Source organism: Rhinolophus sinicus, chromosome 17, assembly GCF_057876585.1.
Source record: "Rhinolophus sinicus isolate RSI-liver-muscle chromosome 17, RSI-T2T, whole genome shotgun sequence".
NCBI classification, from domain to species: Eukaryota; Metazoa; Chordata; class Mammalia; order Chiroptera; family Rhinolophidae; genus Rhinolophus; species Rhinolophus sinicus.
The window spans coordinates 53,355,813-53,372,453 of NC_142517.1; the positions used below are offsets into that span (position 1 = coordinate 53,355,813).

The window sequence follows — 16,641 nt, forward strand, 5'->3', positions numbered from 1 at the left end:
GGCTAAGTTTCACAGTTTAGTAACATTTAATACGTTTGTTTATCAAAGGAAATATTATGCCAAACATTAAAATATATTAAAGCTAGTAGAGACTTTCAAGGTTGTATGTTCCAATTACCTCATTTTATAAATGGAGATACAGGGGCCATGATCATAAGGCCAGAGTTAGTGGTATAGTTATAAATAATGACAGTTTCCTAACTCTTTACTCACATACTGTTTCCTGTTTGTAATCTTACATTCTCTTATAAAGTTGGCACCCCCATGAAAGAGCTGTCTTTAAAAATTATGATCAAGTGCACAGACTGGCATTTCTTAATGCCTAATTATAAGGAGTATCATAGGGACAAACTCATGCCCCTAGAAGTGACGATTCAAATTCAACGAACATACTGAGTTCCTACCAAGTGCAAAGACTTAAACAGTGATGTCAGCCATGTGTGAATGTTTAGGTTAAAGATTCATACAGAGCAACCTGGAACATAGGAGATATTAATGATGGGAACGTCGTATTTATTCTGGGACAATGGGAAAGAGAAAAGGGACCTTAAGAGCAGTTTTTTTTTTCTTATTCTAAATGCTTCCTAAATTGGTTTCCCGTATATAACATAGTAGGTAAAACTTTATTAACTATCCTACTGGGAAAATGGACCAGGATGACCAATTATTCATTTACTTGTGAAGAGTTAAATCACAGTGTTCCCGAGAGGTCTTCTCTATGGACCTATAAACAAGTGAAAGGGCAGACTGGTGGCAGCTCAGCCCAAGTGCTGGGATATTTACACCTCTTAGCAACTTGACATGAACCATAGCATAGTCCAGTTGATCTACTGAGGTTTAATGTCGTAGTGGTGAAAGCTGACTAAAGATTTTTATTAGCGATCAGAAAGGTTTTCTGCAGCGTTTTACAATAAAGCACTGGTAACAAAGTTAATCCAGAGTTCTGAGATCAAGTTCACTCAACTTGTATTCATCAGCATCATTATAATTTAAAGAATCTGCATGAAGATTTCTGGTTCTGAACAAGATGGAGTAAACTTATTTCTCCCCTACCTCCCCTTAAGTACACTTAAAAATGCTAGACGAACTACAACAGGGAGACTCTGAAAGGGGGCAAGAAGAAGGCAGGCTGGCCGAGGGACCTGGCATTTGAATGTAGTGGTGAATGAGTTTGCTTTTTGTCTCCCATATACATCCCAGATTGGACTCTGGAGAAGCCTGCAACCTGGAAATGCCAAAGGGAGCAGACAAAAAATAAAAGTGACCCCCCTCCCCCTGCAAACAAACAAACAAACAAACAAATATGCTTTCTCTAGTTAAGGGAAAGGGAAAATTAGGCATAGCAGAATAGACATAATTGTGGTAACACCTGCCCTACTCCAGCCAAACATAAGGGAATAAACACACGTGCCCCCCACCGACCCCCAACTTTGGTCAGCTGGTAGCATAGGGAGCTTGGACTTCCACTCTCCCCCTCCTCAGGAGTAGCAGGCACTCCTTAGGAATATATAATATTCTTTAAACATTTTTAAATGTGAGGTCCTGGGCAAACCCACTATGTGCAAATGACCAGAATTAACACTGGCAAAAGGTTTGAGACCTGAATGAACTACAAGTAGAATATGGTCAGATTCTCAAATTGGCCTCTGGATAGCATATAATTGAAGCAAATTAGAACAGCTCTGCAAAGGCTCTGTAAATGAAATTGGATTTCCTGAGTATGTGGTAATATACTTGCTAAGAGAAGTGTACCCACTTTCAATTCCTAAGCATGGATGTTCTGATCAGCTGTCATACATTTAACTTGAAACCCCCATTGGTCCTCTGTAACCACAACTAAATTCTTCTCAGATGTTATCTCACAGACACTTGAGCCAGAAATCAGAAAACTGATGCAGAACATACATGTGGATATTGTTACTGCTAAATATTCCGTGAATATGTTCCTGTGCGTGTTTTAAGGCCTTGGTACTTTTCTTTGTCTCTTTCTTTTTTTTTATATTATATACGTTATTTTATAAAGAGTGTTCTGGTAACTCTGATCTAAGATCACAATAACCAGAATGAAGAAGCAGGCTAGAGAGGAGAGCTGTAGGGTTTTCCCAATGAAAAAGTCTTTAATGATCCACCATCTGTGGCTATAAGACACATTTTTATTTCATAAGATCCTGGAAGATAGGTTAAATCTTATCTATTTCAACATCACTTTAGTGCTTGAACCTTATATGCAACTTCCCTGTTAAAGCATTTGTTCGATTCATGCTCAAACACCTTTTTGGGGGATTCCTTATTATATCTGAACAGATGCCAGTGTTAGGAAAGTCTTTTGTGTTTGAGCCAAGATCTTGTTCTCTGTAACTTCTGTTATTTGGTCCTAGCTCTTCCATTCCTCGGTGCCACAAAGATCAAGAATAACTGTCTCCGAAGATGACTTCTTTTAAAAGCTTTTCTTTTTAGGCTACTAACCCTTATTTCCACTGTTTCTCGTATAGCATAGTTACGCGTCTTTTACCTTTTTGTCCTTCCTGAACATTCCCCAGTTTATCTTGTACCTCTTAAAGTACCACCACATTAGATACTGGTGTGATCTTCTTGCAAGTTTACTTTAAAAGTGGCTGGCTGTCCAAAGACGAGTACCAGCCCCAGACACACTGGAAGTCCTTCCTTTCCTGTGACCTTTTCAACTCCTTTGATCTCCATTCTACTTTGTCTTTCACTACATTATGACCTCATCATTTTTCTCTTCCATAAGTAGACTGTTGGCTCTCTGTACCAGTCCACTAAAGTATTTTAGAATTTCTGGCTGGCAGAGATAAAAGGGCTCTTATAAACCATCTGGTCCAATGTCGCCCTTGTCCAAATGGAATCCTCAAGGCCTAAAAAGAAATGTTAGTGACAGAACTAGGGCCAGAGCCTAAACTGCTTGATTCCTACACTCATAACCCTCTACGTTTTTATTTCATCTCCTCTCCCATTACCTGACTACTATACAGGAAGCAGTCTCATTTTTGGTGTCTGTGATGAAGAGTTGTTTGTTGATTTCCAAACCGAGGCCATCTCCCATGTGTACTCAAGATCGGGGTAGGGAAAAGGCTTAAAGGGGTTTAAAATTCCCAAGATGTGTTGGTCTGTGGGAAGAGATTTTATCTGTTAATATGAAACAGAGAAGGTTTGGAATGCGTTTGAACAGAGTCCCATTTTTTGGAAAACACAAAGGAGACGCCACAATCTCATGGAAATTGTGAAATCAGAGGGTTGGAGAATGTAGTGGAGAAGAGAGCAAAAGGACTTTTCTCAACACAGCAAAAAAATCAGTCCCAAGCTTTCATTAAGAGGAGGATTTCTGCTTTAGCCTGATGGTGAAAGGAGGCTGGTAAGTCTGCGCTCCGAGGTATAGAGAGTTAAACTTCAAGATAGTAGCTCAAACTGAGCAAGTCAAGTTCTTGTTTTGTGTGTCCCACATTTTCTGACCTTCTATACATGTGATTATCTTCTCAGTGTATTATGATATAGTTGCCTCTTCTTTTGCTTTTCATCTTCCCTCACAAGCTTGCTCTCTGCCTCGAAACCATGAGGCAAGGGACGAGTACTTCTGTGTCCTACTGACCTAGGTAAGCCCCCAATCTTTCATTTTATTAAATTCTCACAAGAACCCTGTGAAGCAGGTATGACCATCATCCCTATTTTCCAGATAAGAAATCCACGTTCATAGAGGTAAGCTTTCTGTGTCATACAACTAATAAAAGGATAGCCTTCTGTGAGGACAGTGCTTTTAGATGTCGAAACCGAACCTACGATAAGTAACTGAGAACTCAGGTTTTCTGATCAGAAAAATCTGGATTCAGATTCTGGTTCTGTTACTTACTAGCTGTATGATCTCAGACATATTATTTAACCTTTTAAGTCAGTGTCCTATTGTAAAATGAAGATTAACTAAGATTTGTACCTTAGGCTTGTTTTGAGACTTGGATGAGAAAACTTACATAAAGCTTTTAGCACAATACCTGAAACAGAGTAATGGTCAATAAATAGTATCTATTATCACTAATAATTATAAAAAACATACTGCCTCAAAGCTAACTCCTAATGTTTGGTTTCAGTTATTTCTTTTTTTAAAATCTTTCCAGGGATGTGTCATTTTGCCATTTTGGGTTTCTTTATAATCTCTTTTGCAAACAAATTCTATTAAGAAGATAATATAAAGACTAAATAACCATTGTCCTATATAGGTGTTTATTTTAGTGTGATTCTTCATGAACATATACAAGAGATTTTTTTATTAGTTTAATGACTTTCTTGATGTGCTTTTAACTTTTGGGGTTAAAATAATTCAATAGTTATTTTGATAAGAGAGTAAGTAACTTGGCAAACTGTAAAAGGGAACGTTGAGCTACACCCAGGATTTGTCAAAAAAACCTGAAATGGCAAAATGGCATTTCTCTTAACAAACTTAAAAAGTCACTAAAACTATAGTTTACTTGGACTTAGCTTTGAGGTGATATATTTTGTAACTATAATTAAAGTAAAATTCCCTATAAGGTATCATTTCATATATTATCATATATCAATTTTTCAAGCCTCAAAATAGTATATATTCTTTTAAACAATATGATCAATCCAATTTGTCCTTAAAACATCCTATACTCTGGATTGAACTAATTCTCCAAATGTTCTATTGTCACTGTTTCCAATGATTTTTTTTTTTCTATTTTAGCCCTGTTTTTCTGTTTCGTTTTTTTCTTTCTAAAAGTTAAAAATCGCCGGCTTTTTCTAAATGGCATTTCTAATATACCATAAATCTTTACAGTTATGTCCTTTTCATATCTAATTCCATTACTTTTAAACAAAACATTCTTGAACTGCCACCACATAATCTGTTATGATCTTAATGTTTGTGTCCCCTCAAAACTCATGTTGAAACCTACCCCCCAAAACTGATGGTATTAGAAGGTGGTGTCTTTGGGAGGTGATGAGATCATGAAGGCAGAACCTTCATGAATGGAATTAGTACCCTTATGAAAGAGGCCCCAGAAAGCTTCCTGATCCGTTCAGCCATGTGAGGTTACAGTGAAAAGATGATTATCTAGGAAGCAGGGTTCTCACCAGACACAAAACCTGCCGGCGGCATGATCTTCGCTTCCCACCCTCCAGAACTGTGAGAAATAAATGTTTATTGCTTATAAGCTACCCAGCCTACGGCATTCTGTTATAGCAGCCCCAATGCACTGAGACACCCTCTGACTCTCTCTCTACATCTCTATGTCATTTCTTCTTTCCATGACCCCCTCTTATTTTCCCCACTTTCTAGCCTTCTGTAAGTTGGCCTTTTGGGTTTTAGTCAAGCTGCTTTCCATGAATATACTGTGGGTGCAAAAACATGTATACCAGTGGACACTTTGGTCAGCGTTGCTCAAGCAGTAATTCTCTGTAATCAGAAGTGTCTGGACCCTGATGGTAACCACTTTGAGCATCTCTTGTAATTGTAGATGTCAAACGTGACTTGTATTCATCTTTTGTTATTGGTATATATTGATTATTACAATTAATAGGTTTTTTTTTCTTTTCTTAAAATGTGTACACATTTGATTGGCACCCTCTGTATGTGATACACAGCTAACCTCAAAAAAACTAAGAGTTGGAGTGGATCACTTTTAAATGTTGGGTTTGCGTACTTTCCAAGTTGAAAGACAAACATTTTAATTCTGGAGTTTGGAGTTCACAACTGAAAGGTGTTAGTTTGTATTGCTAAAGCAACCTGCCCTATCATTTTCAGACCATAAGTAGAAGCCAGATCCTCTGGTCTTTTCTGCAAACTGAATTAGTGCAGCCACATGGGAGGGGCAGCGATGGAATATGAGTCCGGTGATTTGCATCTTGGAGAAAGCGGCTCTACTTCAGGGATGCCGTAGATACCTGATCACTGAGTTGTACACCTGAATCTAAACCTGAATAATAATGAATGTCAACTATCATTTAATACATAAATATTTATATATATATATATATATATATATATATATATATATATATACACACACACACACACACACACACACATACATATAGTCACAAGAAGTGGAGTACAGCATAAGGAATAGAGACAGTGGAAATGTTATGGCTGTGTGCAATGTTAGAGGGGTAGTAGATTGGGGGAGGGGGGTTATCACTTTGTGAGGGGTATAAATGATAAATGTCTAATTATTACAGTGTTTTGTACACATGAAACTAATAATCTTAAAAAAAATCATAACTCCCACACTCCCACAGTATTCATCATCCAGCTTAAACCATTAGCAGTATTTTGCCACTTCTGTTTCTCCTATCCTCATTTTTATTTTAAACAGGAGTTTTACAAAAGAGAGGGGGGTGGGTAGGGGAGGCTCTATTTCCAATGCATTTCCCCATCGGGGGAAAAAAGCTATAGCCAAACTTTATCACAAATATCACGATTCATCATTGGCACACTGTCATCTAGCATATATTGTTAAAAGCTTGATTTGCACTTGTCTAACCTTAATGCCCAGTAACCTTAAACACGGCTAAATGTTTAAATCAGTGGTTCTCAACATGGGGTGAGTTCAACCCCCAAGAGACATTTTGCAATGCATGGAGACATTTTGCAATGCATAGAGACATTTTTTGTCGTCACAGCTTGGAGCATGGTGGAATGTTGCTACTGCTACCTAATAGGCAAAGGCCAGGGACGCCACTAACCATCTGAACATGTACAGGACAGCTCACCACAACAAAGAATTATTCATCCCAAATAAGGCAAGGTTGAGAGGCTCTGGCTTGAATGCCTACTGACCTGAAAACTGCAGACTGCACTGTGTAATTGAGCCCTTGGTAATCCTATAGAAACAATGACTGACTGTGAAAGTCTCTGTCCCTGGTGGCAGGAGCTAGAATCAAATGCTTATTGTTGATCTTGGAGTCCATCTGAAAAATATTATTAAGAAATCACTCTTGCTTCAGTAGGGAAATAATTAGCATGGTCTTCTGGATCAGTCTTTGATGGTATCATTTGAGATCATTTTTAAAACAGCCAAATTTGGTTTTAAGGTAATTCACTGTGTCTGGAGTCCTAATTATGTGTTGATTTCTTCATGCAATCCTATTGATCTTGGCAGAGTGAAGCTAAAAATTTAACATTCAGGCAAGAATAAATCGAAATTGGCTCAATTAACTTTCCTATGATTCAGGGTTTGTTAACAGTTTCCCTGTTTTGTTTTGGATTTATTTATTTTATTATATCTTTTGCTTTATTTTCCATTCCTTTCCAGAGTTCCAGGATAATTACTCTGCAATCTTCAGCAGTGTCCCATTACTTGCATAAAAACTGAATCCATTATTTGCAGATAATTAATTCCAGCAGGATTGTTCTGATAGCCCTGAATTTCTGGAAAGTCTGACATTTTGGATCTCCCTCTTTCTGGCTCTTATTCCTTTATTTCCCCTCTAGAGAAGATTCTTTGCCTCATTCATTTTCATTAAGTTTATTGAGGAACAGCATTGACCAGGTTCCCATTTCTGAGTTTTTTGCCAGTTGTGGGCACAATAGTACTGCAAGGAATAACACTGCGTAAGGAGATGGGAGCTTTGGTTTCCAGGGTCTATTCCACTTAGCAAATAATGAAATTGGCATGCTATGTGTTTTACCTTAATATTGTTGAGTTTGTATTTTCAAAGTGAGTCTGACAAGTAGTGGTCATCAGCAGTGTTGCAAAAGTAGGACTCAGGGTTCCTGAATTCTAATACCCTCTTTCCCTGAAAATAAGACCTAGCTGGACCATCAGCTCTAATGTGTCTTTTGGAGCAAAAATTAATAAAAGACCAGGTATTATATTATATTATATTATATTATATTATATTATATTATATTATATTATATTATATTATATAAACCTGGTCTTATAGTAAAATAAGACCGGGTCTTATATTAATTTTTGCTCCAAAAGATGCATTAGAGCTGATGGTCTGGCTAGGCCTTATTTCAGGGAAACACAGTATTGGCTCTTCCATTAAATTGCTGAATAAGGACAACTTAATTCTCTGTCGGGCTTTATTTTCCCATCTGTAAAATGGGATGGTTAGAACACTAATGTTCTATGAATGTGGCAGGGAGCAGTTATAGAAAAACGGGGAACGGAGAGGAGAAGGGAACATCTTCCCCAACATATGCACAAGTCTTACACAAGGTATATGGGGGAAAGGGACATAAAAGGAGTTTCAAAGAAATAGATGCCTATGTCTGTGTATCAAATTAAATAACAATCTCTCTGGCCTTCATTGTATTAGACCCAGAAATCTGATATTGCCTCTACCACTACCTAAATTTCTCTTCCCTCTACTGATCCCCTCAACTCTTTACTTTTCAGATGTGATTTCACTGCATAGATCACCAACAGGATAAGGAATGGGGGAGGAGAAACAGAAAATGGAAAATAAGTATAGAAAATTAAAGTAGAGCAGAAAGGAGTGTAGTCAAGTGAAATCAGCTTCTTCCAACAATACTGGAGCCCTCGGCAGTTCTAAAATCTGAACCTCACACATGCAGCACTAAAGCACACCACTCAGAAGGCTGACCCCAAATCATTTTTTTAAAGATGTGTCTGACCATTTGGCAAATGAGGGCCAGGTGTCATGGAAATTACATAGCTAGGAAGTCAGACAGCAGGAAAAGAGGAATGAATTAAAGGAAAGAAAAAGAATTACAGGAGAAAAGCTAAATGGAAAAAAAGACAGGAGAAATTATTTTTCCTAATGAGAAATGCAAAATTTTCCACCAGACAACTGTGACTCTTGGCTGAGTGGCCTATGTATCATGTGAATGAAAATGCAGGGTGGGAGGGGCAGTCCAGGAAGCTCTGTCTTGTGTTGGCCGTCTCTGAAAGAAGTAAGTCCATTTCAGTTCTCAGATGCACCAGTGATTCACCAGACTGCCCCTCAGGAGGTATCCATGTCCATTACACAGAGTCTGGAAAGAGCCCTGGACTGTATGTTAGAATACCTACATTCTGGACCCAGCTCTACTTGCTAATACACCTTGATTGTCATGGAACCTCAGAGGCCAGCATTAACAGCCATTAAGTGACAAGGATAGACTTCTTCATGATTTCTGAGAGTCCTTCAAGCCACAGCATTTTTATAGTTGCAATAATTACCACTCCCCACCCTTGCTAGACCACATTTCTTGAGCAAAACACCGTCCTTATCCCTCCCTCTCTCACCCCTACTTCACTGCCCCAAAGCAATGATTGTACCTGAAGAGAGAGAATTGAGAAGGATGCTTTCTTGGAGTCCCTTCCAACTCTAAGATCTGTGATTCTAAGAAATCCACAGTTTACTCAATTCCTTAGCAATACAAAAGAACTATTATTATACTAAATCTGATGAGTTTTCATTTTAGGTGAACTCACCCACCTTTCAGAGTTTCTCAAGCCCCACTCATGAAACAGACTGACATTTTATCAAACATTCCCAAAAGAATTCCACAGGGCTATCCCTTTGGAGTTGTCAGTGAGCGAGTGATATTAGTGACAGAATACATTTGATGCTCAAAGATGGGATCTGTGAAGAGAGACATGTAATTTATTACTTTCCTTTATTAAAACCTGTAAAGGAATCCATGATTCACCAGACAGAGATAGGAGAAAACTTGTAAGCAGTTGCTCCTCTCATTTAATTGAATTTTAAGCCTCTGTGGCACTTGCTATTTGTATCTGCAATGGATGACTGATAAAGAGCTGACCGGGCCTTCAAATGGTCAACCCCTCATGAGGAAACAATTGAGCTTCTAACTCCTTAGCACACAGGAACGAAGAGCTGGCTATACAAAGAATCTCCCAGGTTTCTCCTTCCAAAGGAGTGGGGCAGGAATATGGTGATTCAGGGATTTTGATGATTCAGGCACAGAACAGGCTCAATCGGGGGCGGGAAGCCTCATCCCCTGAAGAAATAACCACGGGGACGATTTCAGAAAAACTATTTCAAGAAGACATAAAATCAACCTCTTATTTGAAATAATTGGGGGGTACAAAATGCACATAGTCTACATCTAGGTAAAAAGAGTTAAATACAAAATTTGGGAAAGGTTTTCATTCTAAACTAACGATGTATGTCATGAAGTTGTGGCCCAGGGTTTTAATTATTTGTTGTTAGGGCATTCATCTAGAAAAGAAAGAAATTTATAAAGCAGACTAAGAGTGAAAAATTTCCTTCAGCTCACTTTTTGTTTCTTTTCTAGAAACCACTATAAAATAAATTAGGTTCAAGAAAAAGAGTTTAGCGAGATGACCCTGGGAGCGAGATAGAATTGCCTAACTTAATTGCATTTCCTTTTTGTTCTCCTTTAACCCTGAAAAGAAAAACAAAGGTCAAATGGCACAAAGTACAACTCAGAAACAAAACATGCAGGGGCAGGCTTGTTTTAAGTAAAAAAAATATATATATAAACAGCACTAGTTTGTTTTTTGTTTTACTTAAATGGCTGGGCACAGTGGGAGAAAAACAGATACTATTAAAGTAATCCTGATTATAAAGCACACAGATAAAAAGTCTCTCTCTTCGTTTGTTTCAATTCAACAAATGTACATAAAGCAGGAACAATGCATCAAGGATTCTCTGAAGCATGCTTTTAAGTAATAAGAATTAAATTAGGCTAAAAGATGGAGGGGGAGGGAAAGTAGGTTTGCAGCACTAGCCAGAACCTGCAAGTAGAAAAGAGTGAGAAGCCAAACAATCTACAGTCCTTCTGTAACTTTCCCCCACAACAGACCAGCCAGGATACCAAATAACTAGTATGAGACAACCTCCTACCACAACACAGAAATCTTTCCCAACAGTATTTCATGCACAAGGAACCAAGCTATTATTCATTCAACAAACATATACTGTGCATTTTCTGTTACTACCCCCTGTTTAGGGAATTTGGAGGGAATATAGACACTGAGGACCCAACTCAGACTTACTGAACCTAAATCTCTAATTCTAAATCATTTTTTAATGCTCAAATTAATAATAATCATCCAACCAATAATCATCCAGATCTGGAAACTCCTACTTTAGGAGATATAAAAATGACTAAGAGAATTCTTGATCTCAAGGAACTCACATATGTAATAAGCAAATATACAACTTTCTTCAAAACAAGGTTAAAAATGAAACATGACATTAGAGGAACAAATTCCTTGCTGTGGACATTCAGATGAGGGAGAAATGGACTATTGGGAGGTACACAGGAAGTGAAAGAGGGCCTTATAGAAATAGGTATATTTGTGTTAGTACAGTTACCATTTCAACATGTAAAGAAGGAAAAAAATCTACTATTATAACTAATAATAATAATAAGCATGTCTCCAGTGTTTATTGAGAAATTGGCCCTGTCCTGGGTCCTTTACATAAATTTTATCTGAAACCTGACTTATATCAATTTGGTAAGTTGCACCATTTCCCCATTTTGCAGATGGGGCAACTAAAGTTCCGAAAGTTTACGTAATTTGTTCACAGTCACGCAGCTAGAGATTGAGGAGCTGAAGTTTTAATACCAAATCTTTCCCATTCCAGAGCCCACATGCCTCCCAAAGAAGAATAAACAAAGCCCAGATGTGAAAAAGTGTCAGATACCTAAGACCAAGTGTCCATTGTTCCCTTTGGCTAGAGGGTGACAGAGTGAGGGGAGAAACGGCAGGTAAGGTTTAAGAGGAGTCAGGCTGTGGGTGCTGAATTAAACTATGTGGGCTTCATGTAATAGTTAAGGGGAAACCACTTAAGGTTGCCCAGCAGAGAACACCATGATAAAAGCTTTATCTGAGTTTTTAGGCTATGAATCATGAGATGTATCTTACAATCTGAAATAATAAAAATCAAAACTTAGAAGAGTCTCACTCTGCCTTTAAACAAAACAGTGTGGCTACAAGCCAGGTGGAACTGTTGCCTCATAGCTGTCCAGACAGATTCCTGACATGCCAGGTCTTAAGGAAGAGCCTACAGAGCAGGCCTTAAGATAACTGCAGTGTGTGTCTGTTATCCCATAGGACAAGGAGCTGCTCATCCCTGGAGCTGTCCAAACCGGGCAGAAGGATAGCCCTGGGGACAGCAGCATTCCCTGGGACCTGAAGTGGCGGCATGGGGCAGTGGGCATAGCACAGGCCTGTGCATCAGTTACTGGCAGAGGTCAGACTCCCAATTCCCAGTCCTACGCTCATTTCATCAAATCAAATCATGTGACACTGAGTGAGCCCCTTTCCCTCTCTGAATCTTCATTTCCTTGTCTGTGAAATGAGAAATTGATCTGGACATAGTTCACATTTCACAATTTTCAATTCTTCCCTTCCAACACACCAGCATAAAGGATGCACTTCCATCAGTGGCTCACTATCCAGGATTTGGGGGGATGGGGTGGGTGTGGGAGTACCATGTCCCATGAGCTTCCACAGTTTGTAAACCCCCTAGCTGAGAATAACTGTACTTCCTTATCTCTAGGAAGCCCGATAGTGCTGACTGTACTATAGGATTTACAGTTCTCAAATCTTGGCTGCAAAATCCTCATTGATTCAGTCTGGTCCAAGATTATCCTTTTCAAGTGCAAACTGTATCACTAATGCCAAAAGTAATTCAATAACATGAGGGATCATGATTATATCAAGGCGCATAGAGGGAACTCCTCATTCTATCATCAGGGAACACTTTAGGATCCACACCTGTCAGAGCCCAAGGATACTCTGTCATTATTTGAGAGTTTTGCTTTACTCTCAGAAGATTGTGTGTGTGTGGTGGTGGGGGGAATTCCCTGGCAGCCAAATAAAGGCTAAAATTATGGAGTTCATGGGGGAGGAGAGCGAAGAACCATGATACACCTTATTTGCTGTTCACAAAGATATTCCTGCAAACTCCAACCATCAAAAGTAAATTTCCAAAGGGGTAAAAATATCCCATAAGAGATTATCAATCATGGGGAATCCAAGAAATGTTGCCTATGGAAGTGAAGGTACAAGACTTGTTCTGCTCTCAAAACACTGCTGGTAATGCTTGTGTTTTTTTTTTTTTTTTTTTTTTTTTTCATGAATTCACATATTTTTAAAAGAACTTTTAAAAACTCTGTTGGTTCATCAGACCACACCTAGTAGTTCACCCGCAGAGATGTGCATAAATGACTAACTCCTGTAATGAATTCACTGCAAATACTTGAGGCATGTTAAACCTACAGCTTGCTTCACCTTCTTTGACCTCCAACCAGGGGACAGGAGTAGGAGAATGATCGATAAATGTTAACATTCACAGTGAAGCAAGGTTAATTACAGAACCAAAGAAACCCACATTTTGAGAGTTATTTATTTTTATAGGACTAAACATGAATATGCATTCCTTTTCCAGACCTGAGGAAAGAAAATCTGCCCAAGATGTGTGACAGAACTATCAGCAGGACAGCCAACCTCACATCAGAGACGCCTGAAAAGAGTATGCTACAGGGACCACCCACATCCCGCTCTGGAACTAGCTTAGTGTATCTTCAGCTGTCAGGTACTCAAGGTCCCCTTTCTGCCTACCATTAACTGCTTTCTGTAAGACTACCAAAAACTGTCCACTCATTCAAAAGAAATCAGATTTATATTTAATACATGTCTTAGCAAATCTGTCAGCAGGCACAAACAAGTAAAGACAAATTCTGGAAAGGATTCAAGCTTTCTCCTTGTTTCTTGCCCAAGATAGTAAGTAGGTTAGTGAATTCTAGCATCTTAGCGAGACACTGGGGTTAAAAGTCAGTCTCAGTTGTGATGTCCTGAACTCCTCTGATAACGGCAAATCTCCAAAGAGACCTATCACCTGTGAGGGCAGAGACCTTGAGGGATGAGCTGCAAAAGACATTTGGATATCTGCACGTGGTGTATATTTTCACCACCCCAGAAATGCAGCCTGCCCCATTGGCTAGCATGACCAACGGCCCCCAAAGCTGCCACTTCTCCAATAGCTGTAGAAGAGACACTGATATACTGACATAAAAAGGTACAAGGGAAGACAAGAGTAAGCTCAGAGAAACATAGGTGAGTGACAGTGGAGGCGGGGTAAGGGACACAGGCTGAATTTTCTCTGCTGAAAGCCTTCAGCTAGAACTTCAAAATTGTAGATGTGGGGGAGATGTCAATATATACCGTATACATTCTGACACTAATTTCAGGCAAGCTGACTACACAAAAATAAAAGCAGAAGGAGAACCGGTTCTCTGATGTCCAATAACCCAGTCCAATGCTTACCTCCAGCAACTGGAAGCTTTAGTGAGATTGCCTCACACAGATTCACCTCTTCCACGCATTCCTTCTCTTTAACCTTTGATCTTATTTATTTTTATTTTTATTTTTATTTTGCAGATGCAGGGAAGAGAGAGAATTTGTTTCAGAACAAAGCTACTTTAAGCTCTGTTTTGAGAATGCTTTCTTTTAAACTTCAGAGTAAAAGGTGCAGACTAGTGCACAGGAGGGATGGGGGCGGAGACAGCAGAGAAATGGGGGTGAGACTAGACCAAGAGATGAAGCGGTGGACCTTCTCCTAGACCCAGCTCTGCCAAAGTCTCAGGAAGTAGTAGTGCTGTGTGGGTACCTGAAACATCATCTTATCAGCACAGTCCTTTTTGAAGGAGAAGTTGATGCCGAAAGAGCTAAAGACTTGCTCAGGTTCATCTAGTATCGGTTACTGACCTCTGGCCACCAGATATCTAGATGCGCAAACACGAGACAGAGAAGTTAAAGGAGACCCAATGGCAAGGAGACAAGAGCAGTGGGGCGGGCTCCAGAGCGAGCACCTGGAGCCGCATGGGAGTGTGAAGGTGTGCGCTCTGGGTACCTTGATGTAGGCTCGCTGCAGGTAGTTGTAGGGCACTCGGCGTTGGAAGTCGCTGCGCACATCCTCGCTGACGCGGTGGCGGGATGCGGGTCCCCCGAGGCGCTGCGTCTCGCAGCTGCGGTAACAGCGCGCGCGCTCCAGCACGGCGCGGAAGAAGGGCAGCTCGGCTCCGGGGCCGACACCGGGGGGCGCGAGCGGGCGGCGCGCGGCGCAGTGGCGGGCGCACCGCGCGCGGATCTCCCGCAGGCGCCGGTGGCTGCGGAGCGACGCTTCCAAGTCGCGCACGGCCAGCTCGTAGTTCTCGCTATAGTAGGCGGCCACGCCGCTGGCGTAGAGCAGATCGAAGGGCTGCAGAGGCCCCGGCTCGGGCTCGAGCTCCGAGCGGGGGCTGTCCGGGGGGCCCCCCCACAGCGGCGGCGGGAGCAGCAGCAGCGGCAGCAGCAGCGGCAGAGGCACCCGAACGCGCTCCCGCATCCTCTGCCGCAGAGAGGCGCGGGACCGCCACGCTCCCAAACCGCTCCCGGCTCCTGGCGTCCGGCCCCTTCTCGCGCCTCCGCGGGCGAGAGCGCCGATCCCGCCTCAATCTGGCTGCCCTGCGAGCGCCAGGTGACCGCCGACGCTCGGAGGACTGAGGCGAAGGCCGGGTCGGCCGACTGCTCTTAAAGGGACGCCCACAGCTCACACGCTCCTCCTGCTGCCCGAGCCTCCGCGAGCGGCTGGCCGGCGCTCAGCGCGCGCCCTGCCGGCTCCCCGCCGCAGCCGCCGGGATGCCAGAGGCTGTACGCCCAAGTGCCAGCCAGAGAGCGAGCGCCGCTGGAGGCCGGCCCGGGGGGAAGCTCTACACGAGAGGTTCCTCCTGTAAAGTGGATATGATTACTCCCTTCTTGGAGAGGAAGAAAATCCGGCCTAATGACGTTAGGACTCTAATAATTTTCTGAAGTTTGTACATGACCTCACAGTTTGCAAAGGAGGCACTGAAACGCCATCCCAGGCTGTTAGAAAAGCACTAGAGGGCCAGTTGGCCCAGTGGCAAAGGCTTAAGGAGAAAAGTGATTAGTCCAAATTTATAGACCTGTGAAAAGGCAAAGGAAGGTCTCACCCCTGGCCTTGGCAATCCCAGCTTACTGCTCCTTGCTCTAGGGAGGGTCCCTCCCTTGCCTTCCAAGGTCCTTCCCTTGCCTTATTCCACCTTTTGTAGGTGTGTGTCAGCATTGGAGCAGCCAGTAGAGGCAAAGGAGGAGCAACAAATAGCCCGCCTGTCTCAGTGCTGATTGCCAGCCTTATTACAGGACCAAGAGAACTGCTGGAAGGAGTAGCTGATCCTAAATTCTGCCTCTGTCAATTTACCCACCGTGTGACTTTGTGCAACAGAGCTTCAGTTCCCGCATCTCCTACAGCAGACAAATGTCGCAACACGTCAAATAGTTTTCAGATATAAATTCTTGTAAGAGTTGAACAAAGAGGCAATTTAATAAATCCAGTACCCCCAGGACTTAAGCAATGGCCATCAATCTAGGAATGGGAAAGCTGACAGAAATGGCTGCCAGACTCCAAAGGACTAGCTGGAGCCTTTCTTGTTCCTCTGCTTCTCTTCTCTCATAAATACCTTCTGAGCCAAGGTGTCCCCTCTTTCTTGTTGCTTGGCGCTCAGAAGGATTCCTGAGAGCTTACGTGCTGGACCCTTGACACCAGTCTGCCTCCTGAAGGCATTCCTGTGGTCTCCTAGTGCCTGCAGCAATGTTACCAAAGAGTCCCTGGCTACAGGGATGGTGAGTGAGAGGGAAGGGCAATAGGAAAGAACAA

The 16,641-nt window shown here is 41.5% G+C and overlaps 1 protein-coding gene across 1 annotated transcript in view; it reads right to left on the bottom strand.

Annotated features, from left to right (window-relative positions):
• The window catches only part of P3H2 (prolyl 3-hydroxylase 2), a 140,335-nt gene extending 124,862 nt beyond the window's left edge, over positions 1-15,473 (bottom strand). Inside the window, exon 1 of the mRNA XM_019743152.3 lies at positions 14,839-15,473. Coding sequence (XP_019598711.3) covers positions 14,839-15,312 — 474 coding nt within the window. The 5' untranslated portion in view covers positions 15,313-15,473. The remainder of the gene's footprint in view (positions 1-14,838) is intronic.
• Positions 15,474-16,641: the final 1,168 nt, after the last annotated feature.